General features: G+C 48.1%; 1 protein-coding gene across 3 annotated transcripts in view; it reads right to left on the minus strand.

Annotated features, from left to right (window-relative positions):
* Positions 1–27,033, minus strand: part of LOC139409821 (FSD1-like protein) — a 70,953-nt gene that overhangs the window by 14,991 nt on the left and 28,929 nt on the right. For all 3 annotated transcript variants that reach the window (XM_071155206.1, XM_071155205.1, XM_071155204.1), the window contains exons 5-9: positions 26,811–26,833; positions 24,926–25,047; positions 13,151–13,360; positions 12,560–12,658; positions 11,748–11,877 (exon numbers count right to left, since the gene is read on the minus strand). In XM_071155206.1, the coding sequence (XP_071011307.1) occupies positions 11,748–11,877; positions 12,560–12,658; positions 13,151–13,360; positions 24,926–25,047; positions 26,811–26,833 (584 nt within the window). The remainder of the gene's footprint in view (positions 1–11,747; positions 11,878–12,559; positions 12,659–13,150; positions 13,361–24,925; positions 25,048–26,810; positions 26,834–27,033) is intronic.

Raw genomic sequence — 27,033 nt, forward strand, 5'->3', positions numbered from 1 at the left:
ACTAGAATTCAATGTGAGGTCCATAAGGGTTACTTCACTAGAATTCAATGTGCCAGATAGTGAGGTCCATAAGGGTTACTTCACTAGAATTCAATGTGCCAGATAGTGAGGTCCATAAGGGTTACTACACTAGAACTCAATGTGCCAGATGGTGAGGTCCATAAGGGTTACTTCACTAGAATTCAACGTGCCAGATAGTGAGGTCCATTAGGGTTACTACACTAGAATTCAATGTGAGGTCCATAAGGGTTACTTCACTAGAATTCAACGTGGCAGATAGTGAGGTCCATAAGGGTTACTACACTAGAATTCAATGTGAGGTCCATAAGGGTTACTACACTAGAATTCAATGTGCCAGATAGTGAGGTCCATAAGGGTTACTACACTAGAATTCAATGTGCCAGATAGTGAGGTCCATAAGGGTTACTACACTAGAATTCAATGTGCCAGATAGTGAGGTCCATAAGGGTTACTACACTAGAATTCAATGTGCCAGATAGTGAGGTCCATAAGGGTTACTTCACTAGAATTCAATGTGCCAGATAGTGAGGTCCATAAGGGTTACTTCACTAGAATTCAATGTGAGGTCCATAAGGGTTACTTCACTAGAATTCAATGTGCCAGATAGTGAGGTCCATAAGGGTTACTACACTAGAATTCAATGTGCCAGATAGTGTGGTCCATAAGGGTTACTACACTAGAATTCAATGTGAGGTCCATAAGGGTTACTTCACTAGAATTCAATGTGAGGTCCATAAGGGTTACTTCACTAGAATTCAATGTGCCAGATAGTGAGGTCCATAAGGGTTACTTCACTAGAATTCAATGTGCCAGATAGTGAGGTCCATAAGGGTTACTACACTAGAACTCAATGTGCCAGATGGTGAGGTCCATAAGGGTTACTTCACTAGAATTCAACGTGCCAGATAGTGAGGTCCATTAGGGTTACTACACTAGAATTCAATGTGAGGTCCATAAGGGTTACTTCACTAGAATTCAACGTGGCAGATAGTGAGGTCCATAAGGGTTACTACACTAGAATTCAATGTGAGGTCCATAAGGGTTACTACACTAGAATTCAATGTGCCAGATAGTGAGGTCCATAAGGGTTACTACACTAGAATTCAATGTGCCAGATAGTGAGGTCCATAAGGGTTACTTCACTAGAATTCAATGTGCCAGATAGTGAGGTCCATAAGGGTTACTACACTAGAATTCAATGTGCCAGATAGTGAGGTCCATAAGGGTTACTTCACTAGAATTCAATGTGCCAGATAGTGAGGTCCATAAGGGTTACTACACTAGAATTCAATGTGACAGATAGTGAGGTCCATAAGGGTTACTTCACTAGAATTCAATGTGACAGATAGTGAGGTCCATAAGGGTTACTTCACTAGAATTCAATGTGACAGACAGTGAGGTCCATAAGGGTTACTACACTAGAATTCAATGTGAGGTCCATAAGGGTTACTACACTAGAATTCAATGTGGCAGATAGTGAGGTCCATAAGGGTTACTTCACTAGAATTCAATGTGAGGTCCATAAGGGTTACTACACTAGAATTCAATGTGGCAGATAGTGAGGTCCATTAGGGTTACTACACTAGAATTCAATGTGAGGTCCATAAGGGTTACTACACTAGAATTCAATGTGAGGTCCATAAGGGTTACTACACTAGAATTCAATGTGCCAGATAGTGAGGTCCATAAGGGTTACTTCACTAGAATTCAATGTGCCAGATAGTGAGGTCCATAAGGGTTACTACACTAGAATTCAATGTGACAGATAGTGAGGTCCATAAGGGTTACTTCACTAGAATTCAATGTGCCAGATAGTGAGGTCCATAAGGGTTACTACACTAGAATTCAATGTGAGGTCCATAAGGGTTACTACACTAGAATTCAATGTGCCAGATAGTGAGGTCCATAAGGGTTACTACACTAGAATTCAATGTGCCAGATAGTGAGGTCCATAAGGGTTACTACACTAGAATTCAATGTGAGGTCCATACGGGTTACTACACTAGAATTCAATGTGGCAGATAGTGAGGTCCATAAGGGTTACTTCACTAGAATTCAATGTGAGGTCCATAAGGGTTACTACACTAGAATTCAATGTGCCAGATAGAGAGGTCCATAAGGGTTACTTCACTAGAATTCAATGTGGCAGATAGTGAGGTCCATAAGGGTTACTACACTAGAATTCAATGTGGCAGATAGTGAGGTCCATAAGGGTTACTACACTAGAATTCAATGTGCCAGATAGAGAGGTCCATAAGGGTTACTACACTAGAATTCAATGTGAGGTCCATAAGGGTTACTACACTAGAATTCAATGTGGCAGATAGTGAGGTCCATAAGGGTTACTACACTAGAATTCAATGTGCCAGATAGAGAGGTCCATAAGGGTTACTTCACTAGAATTCAATGTGGCAGATAGTGAGGTCCAAAAGGGTTACTTCACTAGAATGATTTAACATACTATGAATAGTCAGTGTCTCTACCTTGGAACTGCAGCTCCATTTCCTTCATTCTATCTCGCTCTCACACACTCACACACACACTATTGTACTCACACACCGGAGAGACTTGGGTCACTGTTTTCATGAATATATAATCTGGGCCTATAAGTGTTGAACATTCAAAATATTGTCAGGAAATGAAGCTCAATCACCATGGAGATAAGAGCGTTACATAAATTACATTTACGTTTATTTACAACAACAGAAAAACGCACTGCGATTTGACACACCAGGTATCAAGCAGAAATGGACTTGAAAAATATTACAAACTTACAGTATCATATTTATGCTCATATATATTATGTTAACTAATAGCAAAGAAACGTTTTGGAATTGGCCCGACTGAGACCAAATTAAATCTGTGTGTCATGAAACCCCTTTGGACGTCTCATTTTATAATGTCAGTGTACTAGCTAGTACACAGTGCAGGTTTTAATCACGACCAGAGGGACCCACCTAAGGGCCAAATTAATCCCTGGTAGATTTAAAAACAGCATAATTCTGCGGTTCTGGTGAGACCTGGCAAAATGTTCCACAAACTCGTCCATGTTGAGGGAGGTCCTCTAAATCTGGCACGTATGTCTGAGCAAATGCAAACAGAATTCAAGAAAGTTGTCCTGTTTGGGTTGAGAGACTGGGCACCTCGCATTATCTCACAATTCTTCTTTGAAAAACGCCTCTGCAGCTCAGCTGTGAGACTGTCGAGCACCTGATAAAAGACAGCTCTATGGAAGCTCTTCACCATCCCTTTGGTCACTATTTTTCTGTCCTACATCAACAATGAGTTGTGAAATCTTAAGCTTCTCTTAGGCTGTCTTTACACACTGTTTGTACACTTATTTTGCAGTGCTCTGCAATCTCTTCAATGTCCTGTAGCTCTCTCAGAACTGCTTGAAGCTTGTCCCTCAGATTACGGCATACCATGTATCTCTGCATGCCAAACTTACATCCGTAAGTCTCCGTAGTTCCCTGGGCTGCTGCTGCGTTTTCAGGTCTTTCTGAACGGCAAGACACTTGAGATGAACGTACGAGCCAGATACAAAGTTTTATAAAGCTTCTGCAGGAGAGGAAAAAAAAGTTAACAGCACTGATTTTGACAGCATTGACAAGAACCAAATTCAAACAATGTGCATTACAGTGCACATAAAATGCAAATCTTGCACTGTTTTTAATCCGTACAGACACACCAGAATGCTTTCCGCTCATGATGGATGCACCATCACAGCCTTGCCCCACCAGATTATTTCTGTAGTCCAGACCCATGTTTTTCAAGACAATCAACGTGAGACCGGCTGCATCTAAGCTTTCAGCTGACTGAAAGTGTAAAAAAGCTTTCATGGCTGGCCCCGTTGTAATAGTACCTCACAACTAAAGACGTTTGTTTGGTTTCATCTGAAATTACACTAAAAACTTTATTTCACTTTGTACCATCTCAGCTAAGCCCTCAAGAAATTCGTCCTGGATTTGGTGGCTTGTGTTTCTTAGCACTGCCACATGCATTCATCCTTTCTCTATGAGAGGGTCATTCTTTGCTATTTCTTCTAAGGTTGTCAAAAAATGACCCTTGTTGTGAGTCATCAGGCTCCCTCCACTTTATTTTTCCGGTTAAAATGACCCTGTGCGAAAATAAGACAGTCTATGGTTACATCTAAGCATCCAATTACCCACATTTTAGTCCAATCTCAACCTTAATTACTAATCCCCATTTTCATAACTGTACCTTAAAATCAACTACCAGCCTAAGTTAGATCATGGCTAGCTCTACTCTGCAGTAAGTAATTGACCTAGCTATAATTTCTAAACACCTTTACGGTAGCAAACAGGCTAACTGCAAATTGTGGTCATCTTTTGAGTAACGTTAACAGATTGATAGTAACAATTGTTTGTTTTGAGTTCAAGTACGAAAATCTGAGTTAATGGATTTCAAATTGCTGAACACTGAACACTGACAGCTGTAGCCTACTAGTTACGCCACATTAGCTAAACATTCGTATACTGTAACTTACGACACTGCATGGTATATGCGTGTATTACTAGCACACATGTAAACATAATGTTAGGCTAAACTGGGAACCGTTCTCTCTTATCTGATTAACTGTCTGTGAACGGAGCCAGAGGTCTAACTTTAACTTACACAGCGACTCAACTTTCATAAAAGTTGTTCAGGAAACCTGAACCCGATGCTAAACGTTAAAACGTACCTCAAATATGATGCTTTCGCCAATCGCGAAAAGAGCTCGTGGAGCTGTGGAAATATTCTCTCTTCTTTTTCTGAATGCTTATTCTTCTGTATCTCGCAACCAACGTTAATATTCTCTCTTCCTCATCTTCGGTTTGAAAACTGCGCCGCCGAACGTCAAAATAAAGGATTCTTTCAACAAGAGGTGAAATGAGATGTCAATCAGCAATCAAACTACCAGTAGCGAATGAAATGTTGGGGTGGCACCCGGGGTGGCCAATCAGATGTCAGGGGTTTCCAGTTCCACCCCGGACACCCCTCTGGCTCCGCCCCTGCTTCACAGCAATTGCTAGCTAGCCGAAAATTAGGCTCAGCTAAATACAAATCTCCCTAGATACATCCGCGTCTCGTAGTCAATGTCATGAGATTTGTTAAATGAAAGAGGAATATAGTAATATGAATGGAGTTTCCCTTTTAGAGGTTCTGGTGCAGCCCAGAAATGTCCTTATCTAGTTGGTGTGAAATAGGCATTTCCTAACAGACCTGCTAACTTTCTTTGTTGTTACTTTTAAGGTTCGGAACCAACATGCAGTACCTCGTTCAGGCAGAGAAGGAAGGAGCTCAGGGACCAGCTACACTATTCACAGCCCAGTCGAGAGGGAAGGAGCTCAGGGACCAGCTACACTATTCACAGCCCAGTCGAGAGGGAATGAGCTCAGGGACCAGCTACACTATTCACAGCCCAGTCGAGAGGGAAGGAGCTCAGGGACCAGCTACACTATTCACAGCCCAGTCGAGAGGGAAGGAGCTCGGGGACCAGCTACACTATTCACAGCCCAGTCGAGGGGGAAGGAGCTCAGGGACCAGCTACACTATTCACAGCCCAGTCGAGAGGGAAGGAGCTCAGGGACCAGCTACACTATTCACAGCCCAGTCGAGAGGGAAGGAGCTCAGGGACCAGCTACACTATTCACAGCCCAGTCGAGAGGGAAGGAGCTCAGGGACCAGCTACACTATTCACAGCCCAGTCGAGAGGGAAGGAGCTCAGGGACCAGCTACTCTATTCACAGCCCAGTCGAGGGGGAAGGAGCTCAGGGACCAGCTACACTATTCACAGCCCAGTCGAGGGGGAAGGAGCTCGGGGACCAGCTACACTATCCACAGCCCAGTCGAGAGGGAAGGAGCTCGGGGACCAGCTACACTATTCACAGCCCAGTCGAGAGGGAAGGAGCTCGGGGATCAGCTACACTATTCACAGCCCAGTCGAGAGGGAAGGAGCTCGGGGACCAGCTACACTATTCACAGCCCAGTCGAGAGGGAAGGAGCTCAGGGACCAGCTACACTATTCACAGCCCAGTCGAGGGGGAAGGAGCTCAGGGACCAGCTACACTATTCACAGCCCAGTCGAGAGGGAAGGAGCTCAGGGACCAGCTACACTATTCACAGCCCAGTCGAGAGGGAAGGAGCTCAGGGACCAGCTACACTATTCACAGCCCAGTCGAGGGGGAAGGAGCTCAGGGACCAGCTACACTATCCACAGCCCAGTCGAGAGGGAAGGAGCTCGGGGACCAGCTACACTATCCACAGCCCAGTCGAGAGGGAAGGAGCTCGAGGACCAGCTACACTATTCACAGCCCAGTCGAGAGGGAAGGAGCTCAGGGACCAGCTACACTATTCACAGCCCAGTCGAGAGGGAAGGAGCTCAGGGACCAGCTACACTATTCACAGCCCAGTCGAGAGGGAAGGAGCTCAGGGACCAGCTACACTATTCACAGCCCAGTCGAGGGGGAAGGAGCTCAGGGACCAGCTACACTATTCACAGCCCAGTCGAGAGGGAAGGAGCTCAGGGACCAGCTACAGTATTCACAGCCCAGTCGAGAGGGAAGGAGCTCAGGGACCAGCTACACTATTCACAGCCCAGTCGAGAGGGAAGGAGCTCAGGGACCAGCTACACTATTCACAGCCCAGTCGAGAGGGAAGGAGCTCAGGGACCAGCTACACTATTCACAGCCCAGTCGAGAGGGAAGGAGCTCAGGGACCAGCTACACTATTCACAGCCCAGTCGAGAGGGAAGGAGCTCAGGGACCAGCTACACTATTCACAGCCCAGTCGAGAGGGAAGGAGCTCAGGGACCAGCTACACTATTCACAGCCCAGTCGAGAGGGAAGGAGCTCAGGGACCAGCTACACTATTCACAGCCCAGTCGAGAGGGAAGGAGCTCAGGGACCAGCTACACTATTCACAGCCCAGTCGAGAGGGAAGGAGCTCAGGGACCAGCTACACTATTCACAGCCCAGTCGAGAGGGAAGGAGCTCAGGGACCAGCTACACTATTCACAGCCCAGTCGAGAGGGAAGGAGCTCAGGGACCAGCTACACTATTCACAGCCCAGTCGAGAGGGAAGGAGCTCAGGGACCAGCTACACTATTCACAGCCCAGTCGAGAGGGAAGGAGCTCAGGGACCAGCTACACTATTCATTCGTGTTCCATGTAATCACATCGTTGGACTTTATGAAACTTCTGGTATTTGTATAGATTTTTTTTTAAAACGTAGAAATAAAAAAGGAAATATATGGTTTAAACACGTCTTTAATGTTTATTTGTTTTAGCTGTTAGTGATAATCCACTAAGTGATTTAAATACATTGGTGTTTACATCATTAAGCCTATATGTATGTGTTATGAATGATCAAAGGTGTCTGACTTTATAGTAAGAACAGCATCAGTGTTTCTGTAGGTTGGGGGCTTCATCAAGGTTAGTGTTTCTATAGGTTGGGGGTTTCATCAAGGTTAGTGTTTCTGTAAGTTGCTCCCAAGTGGCACAGCGGTCTAAGGCACTGCATCACATCCGGCCGGGATTGGGAGTCCCATAGGGCGGTGCACAATCGTCCCAGCGTCATCTGGGTTTGGCCGGGGTAGGCCGTCATTGTAAACATGAATTTGTTCTTAACTGACTTGCCTAGTTAAGTAAAGGTTAAATAAAAATGTAAGATAATAATATTTATGAACCCTTTATAAAGCACGGAATACGGTTATAGATGCTTAATAACACTTTAATGTAGAGCTTATGAAGGCACTATGAAGTCTTTATAAGCAGAACCTAATTTAAAGCTTTTTTTACGTTTTTTTTTCTGAGAGAGCATTGTAATCGTGCCTGTGATCGTTGTTGTAATCGTGGCTGTGATCGTTGTTGTAATCGTGGCTGTGATCGTTGTTGTAATCGCGGCTGTGATCGTTGTTGTAATCGTGGCTGTGATCGTTGTTGTAATCGCGGCTGTGATCGTTGTTGTAATCGTGGCTGTGATCGTTGTTGTAATCGTGGCTGTGATCGTTGTTGTAATCGTGGCTGTGATCGTTGTTGTAATCGCGGCTGTGATCGTTGTTGTAATCGTGGCTGTGATCGTTGTTGTAATCGTGGCTGTGATCGTTGTTGTAATCGCGGCTGTGATCGTTGTTGTAATCGTGGCTGTGATCGTTGTTGTAATCGTGGCTGTGATCGTTGTTGTAATCGCGGCTGTGATCGTTGTTGTAATCGTGGCTGTGATCGTTGTTGTAATCGTGGCTGTGATCGTTGTTGTAATCGTGGCTGTGATCGTTGTTGTAATCGTGGCTGTGATCGTTGTTGTAATCGCGGCTGTGATCGTTGTTGTAATCGTGGCTGTGATCGTTGTTGTAATCGTGGCTGTGATCGTTGTTGTAATCGCGGCTGTGATCGTTGTTGTAATCGTGGCTGTGATCGTTGTTGTAATCGTGGCTGTGATCGTTGTTGTAATCGCGGCTGTGATCGTTGTTGTAATCGTGGCTGTGATCGTTGTTGTAATCGTGGCTGTGATCGTTGTTGTAATCGCGGCTGTGATCGTTGTTGTAATCGTTGTTGTAATCGTGGCTGTAATCGTGGCTGTGATCGTTGTTGTAATCGCGGCTGTGATCGTTGTTGTAATCGCGGCTGTGATCGTTGTTGTAATCGTTGTTGTAATCGTGGCTGTGATCGTTGTTGTAATCGCGGCTGTGATCGTTGTTGTAATCGTTGTTGTGATCGTTGTTGTAATCGTGGTTATGCTCGTTTTGTTTTTTGTGGACATGATATGGAACGAATGAAAACCATGGATATTACAGCCAGAACACTAGAAATGTTACTCACCAAAACCATTCGTTGCAAGCAGGGAAAAAGGGGTAAAAACAAAATCAATGACGTGCTTCTAACTATACATTGATTCTGTCACAGAGATTGGTTGGCTGAAGGTAGAGGTTCATTTGATTTGATTTTGCCACCATTTCTTTAGAAGGAGAGGGGAGAAAATAAAGAAAGGTTTTTAGAAAGAGAAACAGAGTTAGGATGTCATTTACAGATGGATCTTCCCTCAGGACAGAATAAGATGTAATAATTGTCTTTGTTTGTGGGCGGCAACCATGTCCAGTTTAACCAAATCAAATGTGCCATTATTTGGACCAAGTCAAGAGTTGGTAAACAGCTACCCTCTCCATCTGTAGGGGCCTAGTGAAGTTAGTCACACAGAAACCACACGGATTCTCAATATCAAGACATTTTCGGGAGGTTGATTCTCACAGACCTCAACGAGCAAAAAATACAATTTGCTGAAAGAAATCTGTGAACTGTTCACACAAAAACCTGGAAGGGACTTGATGAATAAAACATATTTAATGTTTGGAGCGTACGAATACGACCATAAGCGGTCTCTACCTAATGCAATGCCACAGGTTACAGGTGGCCCAATGCTACATCCAGGTAGCCCAATGCTACATCCAGGTAGCCCAATGCTACATCCAGGTAGCCCAATGCTACATCCAGGTAGCCCAATGTTACATCCAGGTAGCCCAATGTTACATCCAGGTAGCCCAATGCTACATCCAGGTAGCCCAATGCTACATCCAGGTGGCCCAATGTTACATCCAGGTGGCCCAATGCTACATCCAGGTGGCCCAATGCCACAGGTTACAGGTGGCCCAATGCTACATCCAGGTGGCCCAATGCTACATCCAGGTGGCCCAATGCTACATCCAGGTAGCCCAATGCTACATCCAGGTAGCCCAATGCTACATCCAGGTAGCCCAACGCTACATCCAGGTAGACCACACATGGTCACCTTGACATGTTCTTCAGATTGGTAAGAAGAGCACTGTTGACGAACACAAAGTAACAATAATCAGCTGGTTAAAACGAAGACATTGTGTGGGAGTCACGGTGGAGCTTGCTATGTAAACCCCACTACAAGGGGTTCCATTCCATTAGCACTAAATAACACTAATTCTACACTGTAGCTGAGTAAACGAACCCTATGTAGATGTCCAGACAGTCCAGAGACTACTACGGGAACTATGAATTCTCTATTTATTAAAATGGGGCCATCCGCATTTGAAACAATAACAAAGTGTCCTCCCCGCCCCTGTTTCGGGTAAAAAGCTGTATGTAACCACTCAAATGTATAGACAGAGCTATGGACACAAGGACTGACCATCCATGGTATCAAACTGATACGTTTAACCATATTATGAGACAATATAGTTTTTGTTTACAAACATTGGAGTATAACAAGCTTATATTTTGGATTCTCTTGGGGATGAACTAGGCTTATTAGCAAAAAATAAATTATGTAGCCAGCTGGATGTAGCCAGCTGGATGTAGCCAGCTAGATGTCGCCAGCTAGATGTCGCCAGCTAGATGTAGCCAGCTGGATGTAGCCAGATAGATGTCGCAAGCTGGATGTCGCCAGCTGGATGTAGCCAGCTAGACGTAGCCAGCTAGACGTAGCCAGCTGGACATAGCCAGCTGGACGTAGCCAGCTGGATGTGGCCAGCTGGATGTGGCCAGCTGGATGTAGCCAGCTGGATGTAGCCAGCTAGATGTAGCCAGCTGGATGTAGCCAGCTAGATGTAGCCAGCTAGATGTAGCCAGCTGGATGTCGCCAGCTGGATGTAGCCAGCTGGATGTCGCCAGCTAGATGTCGCCAGCTAGATGTCGCCAGCTGGATGTGGCCAGCTGGATGTCGCCAGCTGGATGTCGCCAGCTGGATGTGGCCAGCTGGATGTAGCCAGCTAGATGTAGCCAGCTAGATGTGGCCAGCTGGATGTAGCCAGCTAGATGTAGCCAGCTGGATGTAGCCAGCTAGATGTAGCCAGCTAGATGTGGCCAGCTAGATCTAGCCAGCTAGATGTGGCCAGCTAGATGTAGCCACCTAGATGTGGCCAGCTAGATGTAGCCAGCTGGATGTCGCCAGCTAGATGTGGCCAGCTAGATCTAGCCAGCTAGATGTAGCCACCTAGATGTGGCCAGCTAGATGTAGCCAGCTGGATGTCGCCAGCTAGATGTAGCCAGCTAGATGTAGCCAGCTGGATGTAGCCAGCTGGATGTAGCCAGCTGGATGTAGCCAGCTAGATGTAGCCAGCTAGATGTAGCCAGCTAGATGTAGCCAGCTAGATGTGGCCAGCTGGATGTAGCCAACTAGATGTAGCCAGCTGGATGTAGCCCTTTACGACGGAGCCTCCTCTTCTAAGAGTATCAACACTGCAGCTTGTAAAACTTCTATCACTTGAGGAAATGAGATCTCAACTTGGCAGACAGTGTCTGTAGTAACAACGCTGCAAGTGGATTGGCCTTTTGACCAATCAGATAAAGGGTGTCCTGTGGAAACACAGCCCATGAGAACTAATGAAAGAAGAATGTGGGAGAAAAAGCAGTTGAATGGTAGCCTGGTCCCAGACCTGTGTGTGTCCTGTCACACCAAATGTGACAATGACCATAGAAATTGGAAAGATATCGCACAGATCTAGGACCAGGCTATTTCAAAGGGAGTTCCAGGTAAAATCAGGATTAGGCCTAATCCCAAATGAATCCCTAGACCCTAAATCCTATTTTGATAGCTAAGAGGATTTGACAGGGGCAGTCAATATGGTAATAGATCCCTCTTTCTCTCTGATAGGCTTAGTCGAAGTGTCTACATATTGCTTTATACCAATCAAATCCTCTCAGATCTCCACAAGGGCCTAGGGATCCATTTTAGACACATACTTGTTCCAGTTCAGTTCTCACCTGCCCTTGTTCTCCTTGCCCTTGACCTTGCTCTCCAGCCCCTTGCCTCCCTGGGGATCCCACTCCACAGTCCTGTCCTCTACCTTCAGGTTCAGATGGGACGACGATGAGTCGAAACCGAAGTTAAACGCTGGGAAGGGAATCAAACAATCAACTAACCAAACACAAGATATAGCAGGCATTTTCTTACATTTCTGTTGTCGGGCAAAACATTTTAGTCAAATAACTTTATATCAATATTGGAATGACTACGTAATTAAAGACAACATCGTGCAACCATCTTACCTCTGGTTTCCAGGGTAACTAACCGTCTTACCTCTGGTTTCCAGGGTAACTAACCGTCTTACCTCTGGTTTCCAGGGTAACTAACCGTCTTACCTCTGGTTTCCAGGGTAACTAACCGTCTTACCTATGGTTTCCAGGGTAACTAACCGTCTTACCTCTGGTTACCAGGGTAACTAACCGTCTTACCTCTGGTTACCAGGGTAACTAACCGTCTTACCTCTGGTTTCCAGGGTAACTAAGCGTCTTACCTCTGGTTTCCAGGGTAACTAAGCGTCTTACCTCTGGTTTCCAGGGTAACTAAGCGTCTTACCTCTGGTTTCCAGGGTAACTAAGCGTCTTACCTCTGGTTTCCAGGGTAACTAACCGTCTTACCTCTGGTTTCCAGGGTAACTAACCGTCTTACCTCTGGTTTCCAGGGTAACTAACCGTCTTACCTCTGGTTTCCAGGGTAACTAACCGTCTTACCTCTGGTTTCCAGGGTAACTAACCGTCTTACCTCTGGTTTCCAGGGTAACTAAGCGTCTTACCTCTGGTTTCCAGGGTAACTGGATCCGAGTATTCTCCAGCTGCTGCCTTGTTGCATGCTCGTACCCGGAAGTTCATGAACTTGGAGTCAAACTTTAAACCTGGGGGACGAGTAGAATATTATCTGCATTGGTTCATAATGTTCTGTAGGTAAACAAGCTTTTACACTTTGATAAAAGTTACAAAGGTTTAGGTAAAGCAAGACTGGACTGTTCACGTTTTAAAACACAGGAAGATACATGAAGACAGTACAGTCTTAGTCTGGTCCCAGATCTGTTTGTGCTGTTTTGCCAAGTGGCGGTAGGTAGGCCCTCGTTAGAGCGTTGGGCCAGTAACCGAAAGGTTGCTGGAGCGATTCCCAGAGCTGACAAGGTACAAATCTGTCGTTCTGACCCTTAACAGGGCAGTTAACCCACTGTTGCTAAGCCGTCATTGTAAATAAAAATTTGTTCTTAATTGACTTGTCTAGATAAATAAAGGTTCAATTAAATTTAAAAAAGTTTTTTTTTAAAGTGTCATGACAATGGCCATTGGAGTTGGCACAAACAGATCTGGGCCCAGGCTACAGTAGGCCTCAACTGTCAGTTTTGTACCCGACAGTGAGTATTCTGTGGTCTTGATGTTGTCCACCAGCTCCCAGCACCGTTCGTCTTTGATGCGTGGCAGTCCTTCGTGGTCGGTCTTTCTGTACTCCAGTATGTAGTGGTCTATCTTGCTGTCCTCCACTGGCATCTTCCAGGCTACAAACACCGTGTTGTCTAACACCAGACAGTCCCCTACCTCCATCTCTGGGGCCCAGGGGACTGGAAGAACATAGAGAGGAAGGCATCTTTAAAAGCTGGACAAGATCTTTGCATTTATTGGTAAATAAATGAGTAAATAAAGCTTTTTTTTGGACAATGTTCTAACTTCATCAATTTGTACATATGACAATCAATAATTCATGTTTTTTTATTCAAATTTGTTCTAATAATATTTAAAAAAAGAGGAGAGTGACAGATGTCTTATTAATATGACAGTAGACACCTGGTGCTAACACCCCCTGGTACTAACACCCCCTGGTACTAACACCCCCGGGTACTAACACCCCCGGGTACTAACACCCCCGGGTACTAACACCCCCTGGTACTAACAACCCCGGTACTAACACCCCCTGGTACTAACACCCCCTGGTACTAACACCCCCCGGTACTAACACCCCCTGGTACTAACACCCCCTGGTACTAACACCACTGTGGATCAGATGGTTTACTTATTATAATCGTTAGAGAGCTTCCATTGACTAAGTTACCCTAGAGGTCAGGGTCACACCACTGGTACTAACACCACTGGTATTAACACCCCTGGTGTTAACAGCAGCCTTCAGGTTCTAAAGGTCAAGGTCACAACACTGGTGTTAACTGCAGCCTTTAGGTTCTAGAGGTCAGGGTCACACCCCTGGTGTTAACAGCAGTCTTTAGGTTCTAGAGGTCAAGGTCACAACACTGGTGTTAACTGCAGCCTTTAGGTTCTAGAGGTCAGGGTCACACCCCTGGTGTTAACAGCAGTCTTCAGGTTCTAGAGGTCAAGGTCACACCACTGGTGTCAACACCAGCCTTTCAAACATCCTGTCTATGGTTGCCCTTTCCACTCAGTCTCTGTCATCCCGTATGTGGGTTGAAAATGGCAGATTCTATCATTGATACATGCCTAAATTGGAACGCTGTCACTGTAAAGTAACATTCTGTACATGACGTCAGAACTCAGGCTCTTGGCTTTGCAGCGCAGCATGGGTTTAGACTGACAGACGCTCAGAGTGAGCACCGTGCGCGACAAGGCGCTCCCCCATCCCTCCCCCTAATTGGACAACTTTTCTTCATTTGTTGTCTTGAGAGAGGAATTCTGTAAATGGAGAGGAGTCGATGTGTTCTGAACGATGAGACGTTGAGGATTATAATAAATACCGCTTTGATGTCATTACAAGCAAACCACACACCCGTGAGGCCAAATGTGACTTCACATATTGTATCCATAGTTACAAGGATTTACATCCAGGACGCATCACATCTGGCCGTGATCGGCAGTCCCATAGGGCGGCGCACAATTGGCCCAGCGTCGTCCGGGTTTGGCCGTCATTCTAAATAAGAATTTGTTCTTAACTAACTTGCCTAGTTAAATAAAAGTGAAATGTCAACAACAACAAAAATGCGTTATACCCTGGGTTGTCCTAAACAGAATGAGAGACAATTGTTTTGTGAAACATTTTTTTTCACGCAGAACACTTGATTGAACTCATGACTCCATTTGATGTACTCCAAAATGACCATCAGTTCGTGCCTTGTGAAAGCCTAACATCATAAGATCGTACTTTATTACTTAGCTAGCCATCTTGGCAATATTATGCCCACCTGACACAGACTACGATTTAAAATGGAACGTTTTTGGATTGCGACCACAGTAACTGATGGTGGGGACGCAGGGCTGTGTTAACAACCACAGTAACTGATGGTGGTGGGGACACAGGGCTGTGTTAACAACCACAGTAACTGATGGTGGGGACACAGGGCTGTGTTAACAACCACAGTAACTGATGGTGGGGACGCAGGGCTGTGTTAACAACCACAGTAACTGATGGTGGGGACGCAGGGCTGTGTTAACAACCACAGTAACTGATGGTGGGGACGCAGGGCTGTGTTAACAACCACAGTAACTGATGGTGGGGACGCAGGGCTGTGTTAACAACCACAGTAACTGATGGTGGGGACACAGGGCTGTGTTAACAACCACAGTAACTGATGATGGGGACGCAGGGCTGTGTTAACAACCACAGTAACTGATGGTGGGGACACAGGGCTGTGTTAACAACCACAGTAACTGATGGTGGGGACACAGGGCTGTGTTAACAACCACAGTAACTGATGGTGGGGACACAGGGCTGTGTTAACAACCACAGTAACTGATGGTGGGGACACAGGGCTGTGTTAACAACCACAGTAACTAGTGGTGGGGACACAGGGCTGTGTTAACAACCACAGTAACTAGTGGTGGGGACGCAGGGCTGTGTTAACAACCACAGTAACTGATGGTGGTGGGGACACAGGGCTGTGTTAACAACCACAGTAACTGATGGTGGGGACACAGGGCTGTGTTAACAACCACAGTAACTGATGGTGGGGACACAGGGCTGTGTTAACAACCACAGTAACTAGTGGTGGGGACACAGGGCTGTGTTAACAACCACAGTAACTAGTGGTGGGGACACAGGGCTGTGTTAACAACCACAGTAACTAGTGGTGGGGACACAGGGCTGTGTTAACAACCACAGTAACTAGTGGTGGGGACACAGGGCTGCATCCCAAATAAAAAAAACACAATTGTGTTTCAGTTCCTCAATGGAAAAGCTAGGAGCTCCAAAAAGCTCCTTCTAGTTGAAGTCATGAATACTCTTATTATGTTAGCGCAGTTATCCAGAGTATTTTCAGATTTCGTTATCAACAACTGCTGTGAAAAGTACAGTAAATATGAAATGAACATAACATCAACAATGTAAGTGTTCTCTTTCAATTGCTACCATGGTCATGCATCTGTCATGCATCTGCTTTTTACATTTCTTCTGTTTGCAGTATTTCTATTTGTCCATATCGGCCAGTGTCAGATGTTGAACAGGCCGCAGATGGAAACTCAATGGGAACATTCAACCAGATAACGCCTTATAGCAGTTGGAGTGGGGCATTTACTATTTTCATTGTGATTAAACAGCGCATTTTCCAGAACTTCCTATTATCATCCATCTTAAAGAGTAAGCCATTTGTGCCTTTTTTCCTTAAAAAAAAAAAGGTTGACATTTTCCTCAGTCACTAGGAGAAAAGCTAACCTTCTGTGGAGGAGTTGTTACCAAGGCAATGGAGCCCCTACAACTCACTCGTCGTGACGACTGTTGGAACCCCAAGAGGCTCTTTGGTCAAATAAATCCTCCAAGGGAGTCTCAGATCTTTTCAGCTGGGGGTCCCCCACTACACATCAAAAGCACTAGAGGTTAACAGAAGTACTTAACAGAAGGAGAACATTGGAAAGACCAACCGGAGGGTTGCCAGGTATCCTAGCAGTTAGAGAGGCGAGCCACCAACCGGAGGGTTGCCAGGTATCCTAGCGGTTAGAGAGGCGAGCCACCAACCGGAGGGTTGGCAGGTATCCTAGCGGTTAGAGAGGCGAGCCACCAACCGGAGGGTTGCCAGGTATCCTAGCGGTTAGAGAGGCGAGCCACCAACCGGAGGGTTGCCAGGTATCCTAGCGGTTAGAGAGGCGAGCCACCAACCGGAGGGTTGCCAGGTATCCTAGCGGTTAGAGAGGCGAGCCACCAACCGGAGGGTTGGCAGGTATCCTAGCGGTTAGAGAGGCGAGCCACCAACCGGAGAGTTGGCAGGTATCCTAGCGGTTAGAGAGGCGAGCCACCAACCGGAGGGTTGCCAGGTATCCTAGCGGTTAGAGAGGCGAGCCACCAACCGGAGGGTTGGCAGGTATCCTAGCGGTTAGAGAGGCGAGCCACCAACCGGAGTGTTGGCAGGTATCCTAGCGGTTAGAGAGGCGAGTCACCAACCGGAGGGTTGGCAGGTATCCTAGCGGTTAGAGAGGCGAGCCACCAACCGGAGGGTTGGCAGGTATCCTAGCGGTTAGAGAGGCGAGCCACCAACCGGAGGGTTGGCAGGTATCCTAGCGGTTAGAGATGTGAACCACCAACCGGAGGGTTGCCAGGTATCCTAGCGGTTAGAGAGGCGAGCCACCAACCGGAGGGTTGCCAGGTATCCTAGCGGTTAGAGAGGCGAGCCACCAACCGGAGGGTTGCCAGGTATCCTAGCGGTTAGAGAGGCGAGCCACCAACCGGAGGGTTGGCAGGTTTCCTAGCGGTTAGAGAGGTGAGCCACCAACCGGAGGGTTGGCAGGTATCCTAGCGGTTAGAGAGGCGAGCCACCAACCGGAGGGTTGGCAGGTATCCTAGCGGTTAGAGATGAGAACCACCAACCGGAGGGTTGCCAGGTATCCTAGCGGTTAGAGAGGCGAGCCACCAACCGGAGGGTTGCCAGGTATCCTAGCGGTTAGAGAGGCGAGCCACCACCCGGAGGGTTGCCAGGTATCCTAGCGGTTAGAGAGGCGAGCCACCAACCGGAGGGTTGGCAGGTATCCTAGCGGTTAGAGAGGCGAGCCACCAACCGGAGGGTTGGCAGGTATCCTAGCGGTTAGAGAGGCGAGGCACCAACCGGAGGGTTGGCAGGTATCCTAGCGGTTAGAGAGGCGAGCCACCAACCGGAGGGTTGGCAGGTATCCTAGCGGTTAGAGAGGCGAGCCACCAACCGGAGGGTTGGCAGGTATCCTAGCGGTTAGAGATGTGAACCACCAACCGGAGGGTTGCCAGGTATCCTAGCGGTTAGAGAGGCGAGCCACCAACCGGAGGGTTGCCAGGTATCCTAGCGGTTAGAGAGGCGAGCCACCAACCGGAGGGTTGGCAGGTTTCCTAGCGGTTAGAGAGGTGAGCCACCAACCGGAGGGTTGGCAGGTATCCTAGCGGTTAGAGAGGCGAGCCACCAACCGGAGGGTTGGCAGGTATCCTAGCGGTTAGAGATGTGAACCACCAACCGGAGGGTTGCCAGGTATCCTAGCGGTTAGAGAGGTGAGCCACCAACCGGAGGGTTGCCAGGTATCCTAGCGGTTAGAGAGGCTAGCCACCAATCGGAGGGTTGCTAGTTTGAATCCCGGGGGAAAACTTCTGATGGGGAAGACAATCTGGCGGGATGTAAACTGGCAACTGGAGGGTTATTGGTATCAAATCCTAGATGCCATTACCTGCCGTTGTGCCCTTGAGCACATGCCACCCATTGAGCATGTTTGGGATGCTCTGAATCGAAGTGTACGACAGCGTGTTCCAGTTCACGCCAATAACCAGCAACTTTGCACAGCCATTGAAGAGGAGTGGGACAACTTTCCACAGGCTACAATCAAAATCAACTATAACTAGTTAGGATCCAGGGAAAGATGATCGTAGCAAAGTACAGAGAGATCCTTGATGAAAACCTGCTCCAGAGCGCTCAGGACCTCAGACTGAGGCGAAGGTTCACCTTCCAACAGGACAACGACCCTAAGCACACAGCCAAGACAATGCTGGAGTGGCTTCAGGACAGGTCTCTGAATGTTCTTGAGGACTCCAGCCAGATCCCAGACTTGAACCTGATCTAACATCTCCGGAGAGACCTGAAAATAACTGTGCAGCAACGCTGCCCATCTGACCTGACAGAGCTTGAGAGGATCTGCAAAGAAGAATGGGAGAAACTCCCCAAACACAGGTGTGCCAAGCTTGTACTGTCGTACCCAAGAAGACTTGAGGCTGTATTCACTGCCAAAGGTGCTTCAACAAAGTACTGAGTAAAGGGTCTGAATACTTATGTATATGTGATTGCAGTTTTTTCAAAATGCCTAAAAACCTGTTTTTGCTTTGTCATTATGGGGTATTGTGTGTAGATTGACGAGGGGGGGGGGGGGGGGCTACTTAATCCATTTTAGAATAAGGCTGTAACGTTACAAAATGTGGAAAAAGTAAAGGGGTCTGAATACTTTCCAAATGCCCTGTACCCCTCCATCCCCCAAGAGGCATAATAAACCAAGTCAAACAGACTGCTCTCCAATCATGTGACAGAGGTAGAGGCTAGTCTGAGCTGTGATGATTATTTCTGTCTCTTTCTGCTCACACGGTCCAGTGAGCATGTCTACTAGCTCTGAGGAACAACGAGAGCAGAGCAGACACAAGACTGCCTAGTTATACGGCCATCTCGTACGGACTACGCAACCACACGAGATTAAAATAACATAAAGATCACGTTATTGGTCAGTTTCACACAGAGTCCAAACGAAATGTGGCTTCTACTTTTAACCCAACACTGGGCGGAACTGTTGTTGTGGGGTTCAAATGCATAATGACAGGCTGCTGGCTCGCCTCTCTAACCACTAAGCTACCTGGAGGCTGCTGGCTCGCCTCTCTAACCGCTAAGCTACCTGGAGGCTGCTGGCTCGCCTCTCTAGCCGCTAAGCTACCTGGAGGCTGCTGGCTCGCCTCTCTAACCGCTAAGCTACCTGGAGGCTGCTGGCTCGCCTCTCTAACCGCTAAGCTACCTGGAGGCTGCTGGCTCGCCTCTCTAGCCGCTAAGCTACCTGGAGGCTGCTGGCTCGCCTCTCTAACCGCTAAGCTACCTGGAGGCTGCTGGCTCGCCTCTCTAACCGCTAAGCTACCTGGAGGCTGCTGGCTCGCCTCTCTAGCCGCTAAGCTACCTGGAGGCTGCTGGCTCGCCTCTCTAACCGCTAAGCTACCTGGAGGCTGCTGGCTCGCCTCTCTAACCGCTAAGCTACCTGGAGGCTGCTGGCTCGCCTCTCTAACCGCTAAGCTACCTGGAGGCTGCTGGCTCGCCTCTCTAACCGCTAAGCTACCTGGAGGTTGCTGGCTCGCCTCTCTAACCGCTAAGCTACCTGGAGGCTGCTGGCTTGCCTCTCTAGCCGCTAAGCTACCTGGAGGCTGCTGGCTCGCCTCTCTAGCCGCTAAGCTACCAGGAGGTTGCTGGCTCGCCTCTCTAACCGCTAAGCTACCTGGAGGTTGCTGGCTCGCCTCTCTAACCGCTAAGCTACCTGGAGGCTGCTGGCTCGCCTCTCTAGCCGCTAAGCTACCAGGAGGTTGCTGGCTCGCCTCTCTAACCGCTAAGCTACCTGGAGGCTGCTGGCTCGCCTCTCTAACCGCTAAGCTACCTGGAGGCTGCTGGCTCGCCTCTCTAACCGCTAAGCTACCTGGAGGCTGCTGGCTCGCCTCTCTAACCGCTAAGCTACCTGGAGGCTGCTGGCTCGCCTCTCTAGCCGCTAAGCTACCTGGAGGCTGCTGGCTCGCCTCTCTAACCGCTAAGCTACCTGGAGGCTGCTGGCTCGCCTCTCTAGCCGCTAAGCTACCTGGAGGCTGCTGGCTCGCCTCTCTAGCCGCTAAGCTACCTGGAGGCTGCTGGCTCGCCTCTCTAACCGCTAAGCTACCTGGAGGCTGCTGGCTCGCCTCTCTAGCCGCTAAGCTACCTGGAGGCTGCTGGCTCGCCTCTCTAGCCGCTAAGCTACCTGGAGGCTGCTGGCTCGCCTCTCTAGCCGCTAAGCTACCTGGAGGCTGCTGGCTCGCCGCTCGAGCCGCTAAGCTACCTGGAGGCTGCTGGCTCGCCTCTCTAGCCGCTAAGCTACCTGGAGGCTGCTGGCTCGCCTCTCTAACCGCTAAGCTACCTGGAGGCTGCTGAGGGGCGAGATCGGCTCACAATAATGGAGTGGTATCATGTGTTCAATACCATTCCATTCACCCCATTCCAGCCATTATTATGAGCCTCCACCCTCCCCAGGAGCCTCCACACCCCCCAGGAGCCTCCACCCTCCCCAGGAGCCTCCACACCCGCCAGGAGCCTCCACCCTCCCCAGGAGACTCCACCCTCCCCAGGAGACTCCACCCCCCCCCAGGAGCCTCCACACCCCCCAGGAGCCTCCACCCTCCCCAGGAGCCTCCACAGCCGCCAGGAGCCTCCAACCCCCCAGGAGCCTCCAACCCCCCAGGAGCCTCAACCCTCCCCAGGAGCCTCAACCCTCCCCAGGAGCCTCCACCCGCCCCAGGAGACTCCACCAATCCAAGCAGTTCCCTAGTCTAGCCACTCCTCTGACCAATCCAAGCAGTTCCCTAGCCACTCATCTGACCAATCCAATCAGTTCACTAGCCACTCCTCTGACCAATCCAAGCAGTTCACTAGCCTAGCTACTCCTCTGACCAATTCAAGCAGTTCCCTAGCCTAGCCACTCCTCTGACCAATCCAAGCAGTTCCCTAGTCTAGCCACTCCTCTGACCAATCCAAGCAGTTCCCTAGCCTAGCCACTCCTCTGACCAATCCAAGCAGTTCCCTAGCCTAGTCACTCCTCTGACCAATCCAAGCAGTTCCCTAGTCTAGCCACTCCTCTGACCGATCCAAGCAGTTCCCTAGTCTAGCCACTCCTCTGACCAATCCAAGCAGTTCCCTAGTCTAGCCACTCCTCTGACCAATCCAAACAGTTCACTAGCCTAGCCACTCCTCTGACCGATCCAAGCAGTTCCCTAGTCTAGCCACTCCTCTGACCAATCCAAGCAGTTCCCTAGCCACTCCTCTGACCAATTCAAGCAGTTCCCTAGCCTAGCCACTCCTCTGACCAATCCAAGCAGTTCCCTAGTCTAGCCACTCCTCTGACCAATCCAAGCAGTTCCCTAGCCACTCCTCTGACCAAACCAAGCAGTTCTCTAGTCTAGCCACTCCTCTGACCGATTGCCCTCAAAGCTACTCCAGGTCCACAACAATGTGTACAGGCAAGCAGATGTATCAATGCAAACACACACACAGACAAAGGGAAGCTTGAGAAGAAATGTGTCCTCAAGCTGTAGAAGCTACACAAGCAGTTCTCACCTCTCAAGCTACCAGTAACCCCGTCACTATACAGCCATACATCCATATAGCTACACAACCATACAGCACATTACAACAGTTGTTTATGGAGGGATTGACTAGTATGAGAAAGGACTACTGCCCAGGTTAGTACCCTGAGGAAATGGTTATTTTTCTGGGTTATTTTTAGTCTTTGTTGAGTGGCTAGCTCTGAGCTTGGGGGGCATATTCATTCAGTGCTAGTTCAGTCAGACTCATATTTAGTGCAGCGCTCAGTGCATCATCTGGGGTCGAGCGCTGGTACAGAGCCTCTAGGGACCCTGTATGGCACAGCGGGAAGAGGAGGAGGGGTGTCATCGTCAGATGATCCTGGATCTGAGCAACACAGAAATCCCTAATATTCCAATAGGAGGGCCAGTCATCATAACCCTAAAAAGACGAGGCTTGGTGCTGTCCTAGAATCCTCTAGAACATCTACAAAACAGTCCGGACAGATCTGCTCTACATTCAACCACGAAGAGAAAGTCTCTGGGGAATCGTTGGATGACTGTTGTGGCAGCTGATGCTCTGTTGCTCTGAAAGAAAAATAAATTAGCTGTCTGTCCATTCCTCCCTCTGTCTGCCTGAGATCTGTCTGTCTGTCTGTCTGTCTGTCTGTCTATTCCTCCCTCTGGCTGACTGAGATCTGTCTGTCTGTCTATTCCTCCCTCTGTCTGCCTGAGATCTGTCTGTCTGCCTGAGATCTGTCTGCCTGCCTGCCTGCCTGTCTGTCTGCCTGCCTGCCTGCCTGTCTGTCTGTCTGCCTGCCTGCCTGTCTGCCTGCCTGCCTGCCTGCCTGTCTGCCTGCCTGCCTGCCTGCCTGCCTGCCTGCCTGTCTGTCTGTCTGTCTATTCCTCCCTCTGTCTGCCTGAGATCTGTCTGTCTGCCTGAGATCTGCCTGTCTGTCTGCCTGAGATCTGCCTGTCTGCCTGCCTGTCTGTCTGTTTAGTAAATATTTTCTTAACTCTTATCTATTGAACTGCATTGTTGGTTAAGGGCTTGTAAGCATTTCATGGTTGTATTCGGCGCATGTGACAAAAATCGTAATTTGATTTCCTGCCCTCTATAGCTGATGCTTTTGCAGTGGCTAATGGCGAGGACTAATGAGGACAACCTGGTCCACTATGTCTCAGGCACCCGAGGACAACCTGGTCCACTATGTCTCAGGCACCCGAGGACAACCTGGTCCACTATGTCTCAGGCACCCGAGGACAACCTGGTCCACTATGTCTCAGGCACCCGAGGACAACCTGGTCCACTGTGTCTCAGGCACCCGAGGACAACCTGGTCCACTATGTCTCAGGCACCCGAGGACAACCTGGTCCACTATGTCTCAGGCACCCGAGGACAACCTGGTCCACTGTGTCTCAGGCACCCGAGGACAACCTGGTCCACTATGTCTCAGGCACCCGAGGACAACCTGGTCCACTATGTCTCAGGCACCCGAGGACAACCTGGTCCACTATGTCTCAGGCACCCGAGGACAACCTGGTCCACTATGTCTCAGGCACCCGAGGACAACCTGGTCCACTATGTCTCAGGCACCCGAGGACAACCTGGTCCACTATGTCTCAGGCACCCGAGGACAACCTGGTCCACTATGTCTCAGGCACCCGAGGACAACCTGGTCCACTATGTCTCAGGCACCCGAGGACAACCTGGTCCACTATGTCTCAGGCACCCGAGGACAACCTGGTCCACTATGTCTCAGGCACCCGAGGACAACCTGGTCCACTATGTCTCAGGCACCCGAGGACAACCTGGTCCACTATGTCTCAGGCACCCGAGGACAACCTGGTCCACTATGTCTCAGGCACCCGAGGACAACCTGGTCCACTATGTCTCAGGCACCCGAGGACAACCTGGTCCACTATGTCTCAGGCACCCGAGGACAACCTGGTCCACTATGTCTCAGGAACCCGAGGACAACCTGGTCCACTGTGTCTCAGGCACCCGAGGACAACCTGGTCCACTATGTCTCAGGCACCCGAGGACAACCTGGTCCACTATGTCTCAGGCACCCGAGGACAACCTGGTCCACTATGTCTCAGGCACCGAGGACAACCTGGTCCACTATGTCTCAGGCACCCGAGGACAACCTGGTCCACTGTGTCTCAGGCACCCGAGGACAACCTGGTCCACTATGTCTCAGGCACCCGAGGACAACCTGGTCCACTGTGTCTCAGGCACCCGAGGACAACCTGGTCCACTATGTCTCAGGCACCCGAGGACAACCTGGTCCACTATGTCTCAGGCACCCGAGGACAACCTGGTGCACTATGTCTCAGGCACATGAGGACAACCCCAAAGACAGTGCACTACTTTAGACCAGAGACCAAAAGGTTGCAAGTTCAAACCCCCGAGCTGACAAGGTACAAATCTGTCGTTCTGCCCCTGAACAAGGCAGTTAACCCACTGTTCCTAGGCTGTCATTGAAAATAAGAATTTGTTCTTAACTGACTTGCCTAGTTAAATAAAGGTAAAAATAAAATAAAAAAATAGGGAATAGGGCTCTGGTCTAAAGTAGTACACTATATAGTACACTACTTTACACCAGAGCCCTAATCCCTATATAGTGCACTACTTTAGACCAGAGCCCTATTCCCTATATAGTGCACTACTTTAGACCAGAGCCCTATTCCCTATATAGTACACTACTTTACACCAGAGCCCTATTCCCTATATAGTGCACTACTTTAGACCAGAGCCCTATTCCCTATATAGTGCACTACTTTAGACCAGAGCCCTATTCCCTATGCAGTGCACTACTACATAGGGAGGAAGAAAAAGTGAGTGTTTCGGTGTGACCAAGGGCCCTATTGACAAGGGATCAGACGTAGTGCACCGTGTAGGGAACAGGGAGTCATTTGGGATAGCCCCATCACGTACCAGGCAGGAACTTGAGGTTCTGGAGAAGTTGTCTCTCCTGGGTAAAGTCCACCATCAGATGGTTCATGTTGTCTGTGACCTTGGGCTTCATGGTCAGTCTGAAGGCTGAGGCCATGGTTACCCTGTGGGGAGGAACAAGGCACAGTGAGACTAACACCACCACAGAGGACAGAAGGAAGCCATTGCTGTGACTACAGTGTGTTATTGACAACACCTTCTGGCTGCCGATGAGCAATGGCTGTTTTTGATGATTCTACAAAATATATTCTACAAAATATATTCTACAAAATATATTCTACAAAATATATTCTGGTCAGCGGCACGGGTACTACCTATTCATCGTTGTGGTGTGTGGGGTCTTTCAGACCACCCTCCAGCTAACATAGACACACACACCACATCACTTACCTGGGATCAGTCACAGCAAACACACATACGTATGTAACCACACATAACACGTAACCATGTAAACACGTAACCACATATGACACGTAACCATGTAAACACGTAACCACACATGACACGTAACCATGTAAACACGTAACCACACATGACACGTAACCATGTAAACACGTAACCACACATGACACGTAACCATGTAAACACGTAACCACACATGACATGTAACCATGTAAACACGTAACCAAACCACACATGACATGTAACCATGTAAACACGTAACCACACATGACATGTAACCATGTAAACACGTAACCACACAACACTACCATTCAAAGGTTTGGGGTCACCTAGAAATGTTTATTATTTTATTTTTTAAACTGACATTTTTTTGTCCTTGTTTTTGATTTTTGATTTTTTTTTGCCCATTAAAATAACATCAAATTGATTAGAAATACAGTGTAGACATTGTTAATGTTGTAAATGACTATTGTAGCTGGAAACGACAGATTTTTTATGGAATATCTACATAGTCGTACAGAGGCCCATTATCAGCAACCATCACTACTGTGTTCCAGTCGCCTCTTCACTGTTGACGTTGAGATTGGTGTTTTGTGGGTACTATTTAATGAAGCTGCCAGTTGAGGACTTGTGAGGCGTCTGTTTCTCAAACTAGACACTAATGTACTTGTCCTCTTGTTCAGTTGTGCACCGGGGCCTCCCACTCCTCTTTCTATTCTGGTTAGAGCCAGCTTGCGCTGTTCTGTGAAGGGAGTAGTACACAGCGTTGTACGAGATCTTCAGTTTCTTGGCAATTTCTCGCAAGGGAATAGCCTTCATTTCTCAGAACAAGAATAGACTGACGAATTTCAGAAGAAAGGTCTTTGTCTCTGGCCATTTTGAGCCTGTAATCGAACCCACAAATGCTGATTCTCCAGATACTCAACTAGTCTAAAGAAGGCCAGTCTTATTTCTTCATTAATCAGAACAACAGTTTTCAGCTGTGCTAACATAATTGCAAAAGGGTTTTCTAACGATCAATTATTCTTTTAAAGTGATAAACTTGGATGAGCTATCACAACGTGCCATTGGAACACAGGAGTGATGGTTGCTGATAACGGGCCTCTGTACACCTATGTAGATATTCCATTAAATGTTTTTCTTTTTTTTAATCAGCCGTTTCCAGCTACAATAGTCATTTACAACATATACAATGTCTACACTGTATTTCTGATCAATTTGATGTTATTTAATGGACAAAAAATGTGCTATTATTTTAAAAAATGTATAAAAACAAGGACATTTCTCAGTGACCCCAAACTTCTGAACGGTAGTTTAGGTCAAGTACATGTCACTGACGTCGGACTAGTGATGAAAACAACAACATCTGCTAAACTATCTATCTCAACTATGCACGAAGCAAGGCTTCTCACTGCAGCCGATAACAGACATGTCCACAGACTAGACAAGGGACGAGTATACCCACCTATCTTTGATCTGCTTGGCAGCCTTGGAAGAAGAAGAGGAGAGGAGCGTATAGGAGAAAGAAGAAGAGTTGGTTAGTACAGACATGCAGGTTGGTGGGCATGCAGCAGTGTTCTGCACAGTGGCTGTAGTGGACACAGACACGCAGGCAGGCAGGGCCCTCACACTCATACCCAATGGGAAGCTGTGCCCTCACACTCATACCCAATGGGAAGCTGTGCCCT

This window comes from Oncorhynchus clarkii, chromosome 5 (assembly GCF_045791955.1).
Source record: "Oncorhynchus clarkii lewisi isolate Uvic-CL-2024 chromosome 5, UVic_Ocla_1.0, whole genome shotgun sequence".
Lineage (NCBI taxonomy): Eukaryota > Metazoa > Chordata > Actinopteri > Salmoniformes > Salmonidae > Oncorhynchus > Oncorhynchus clarkii.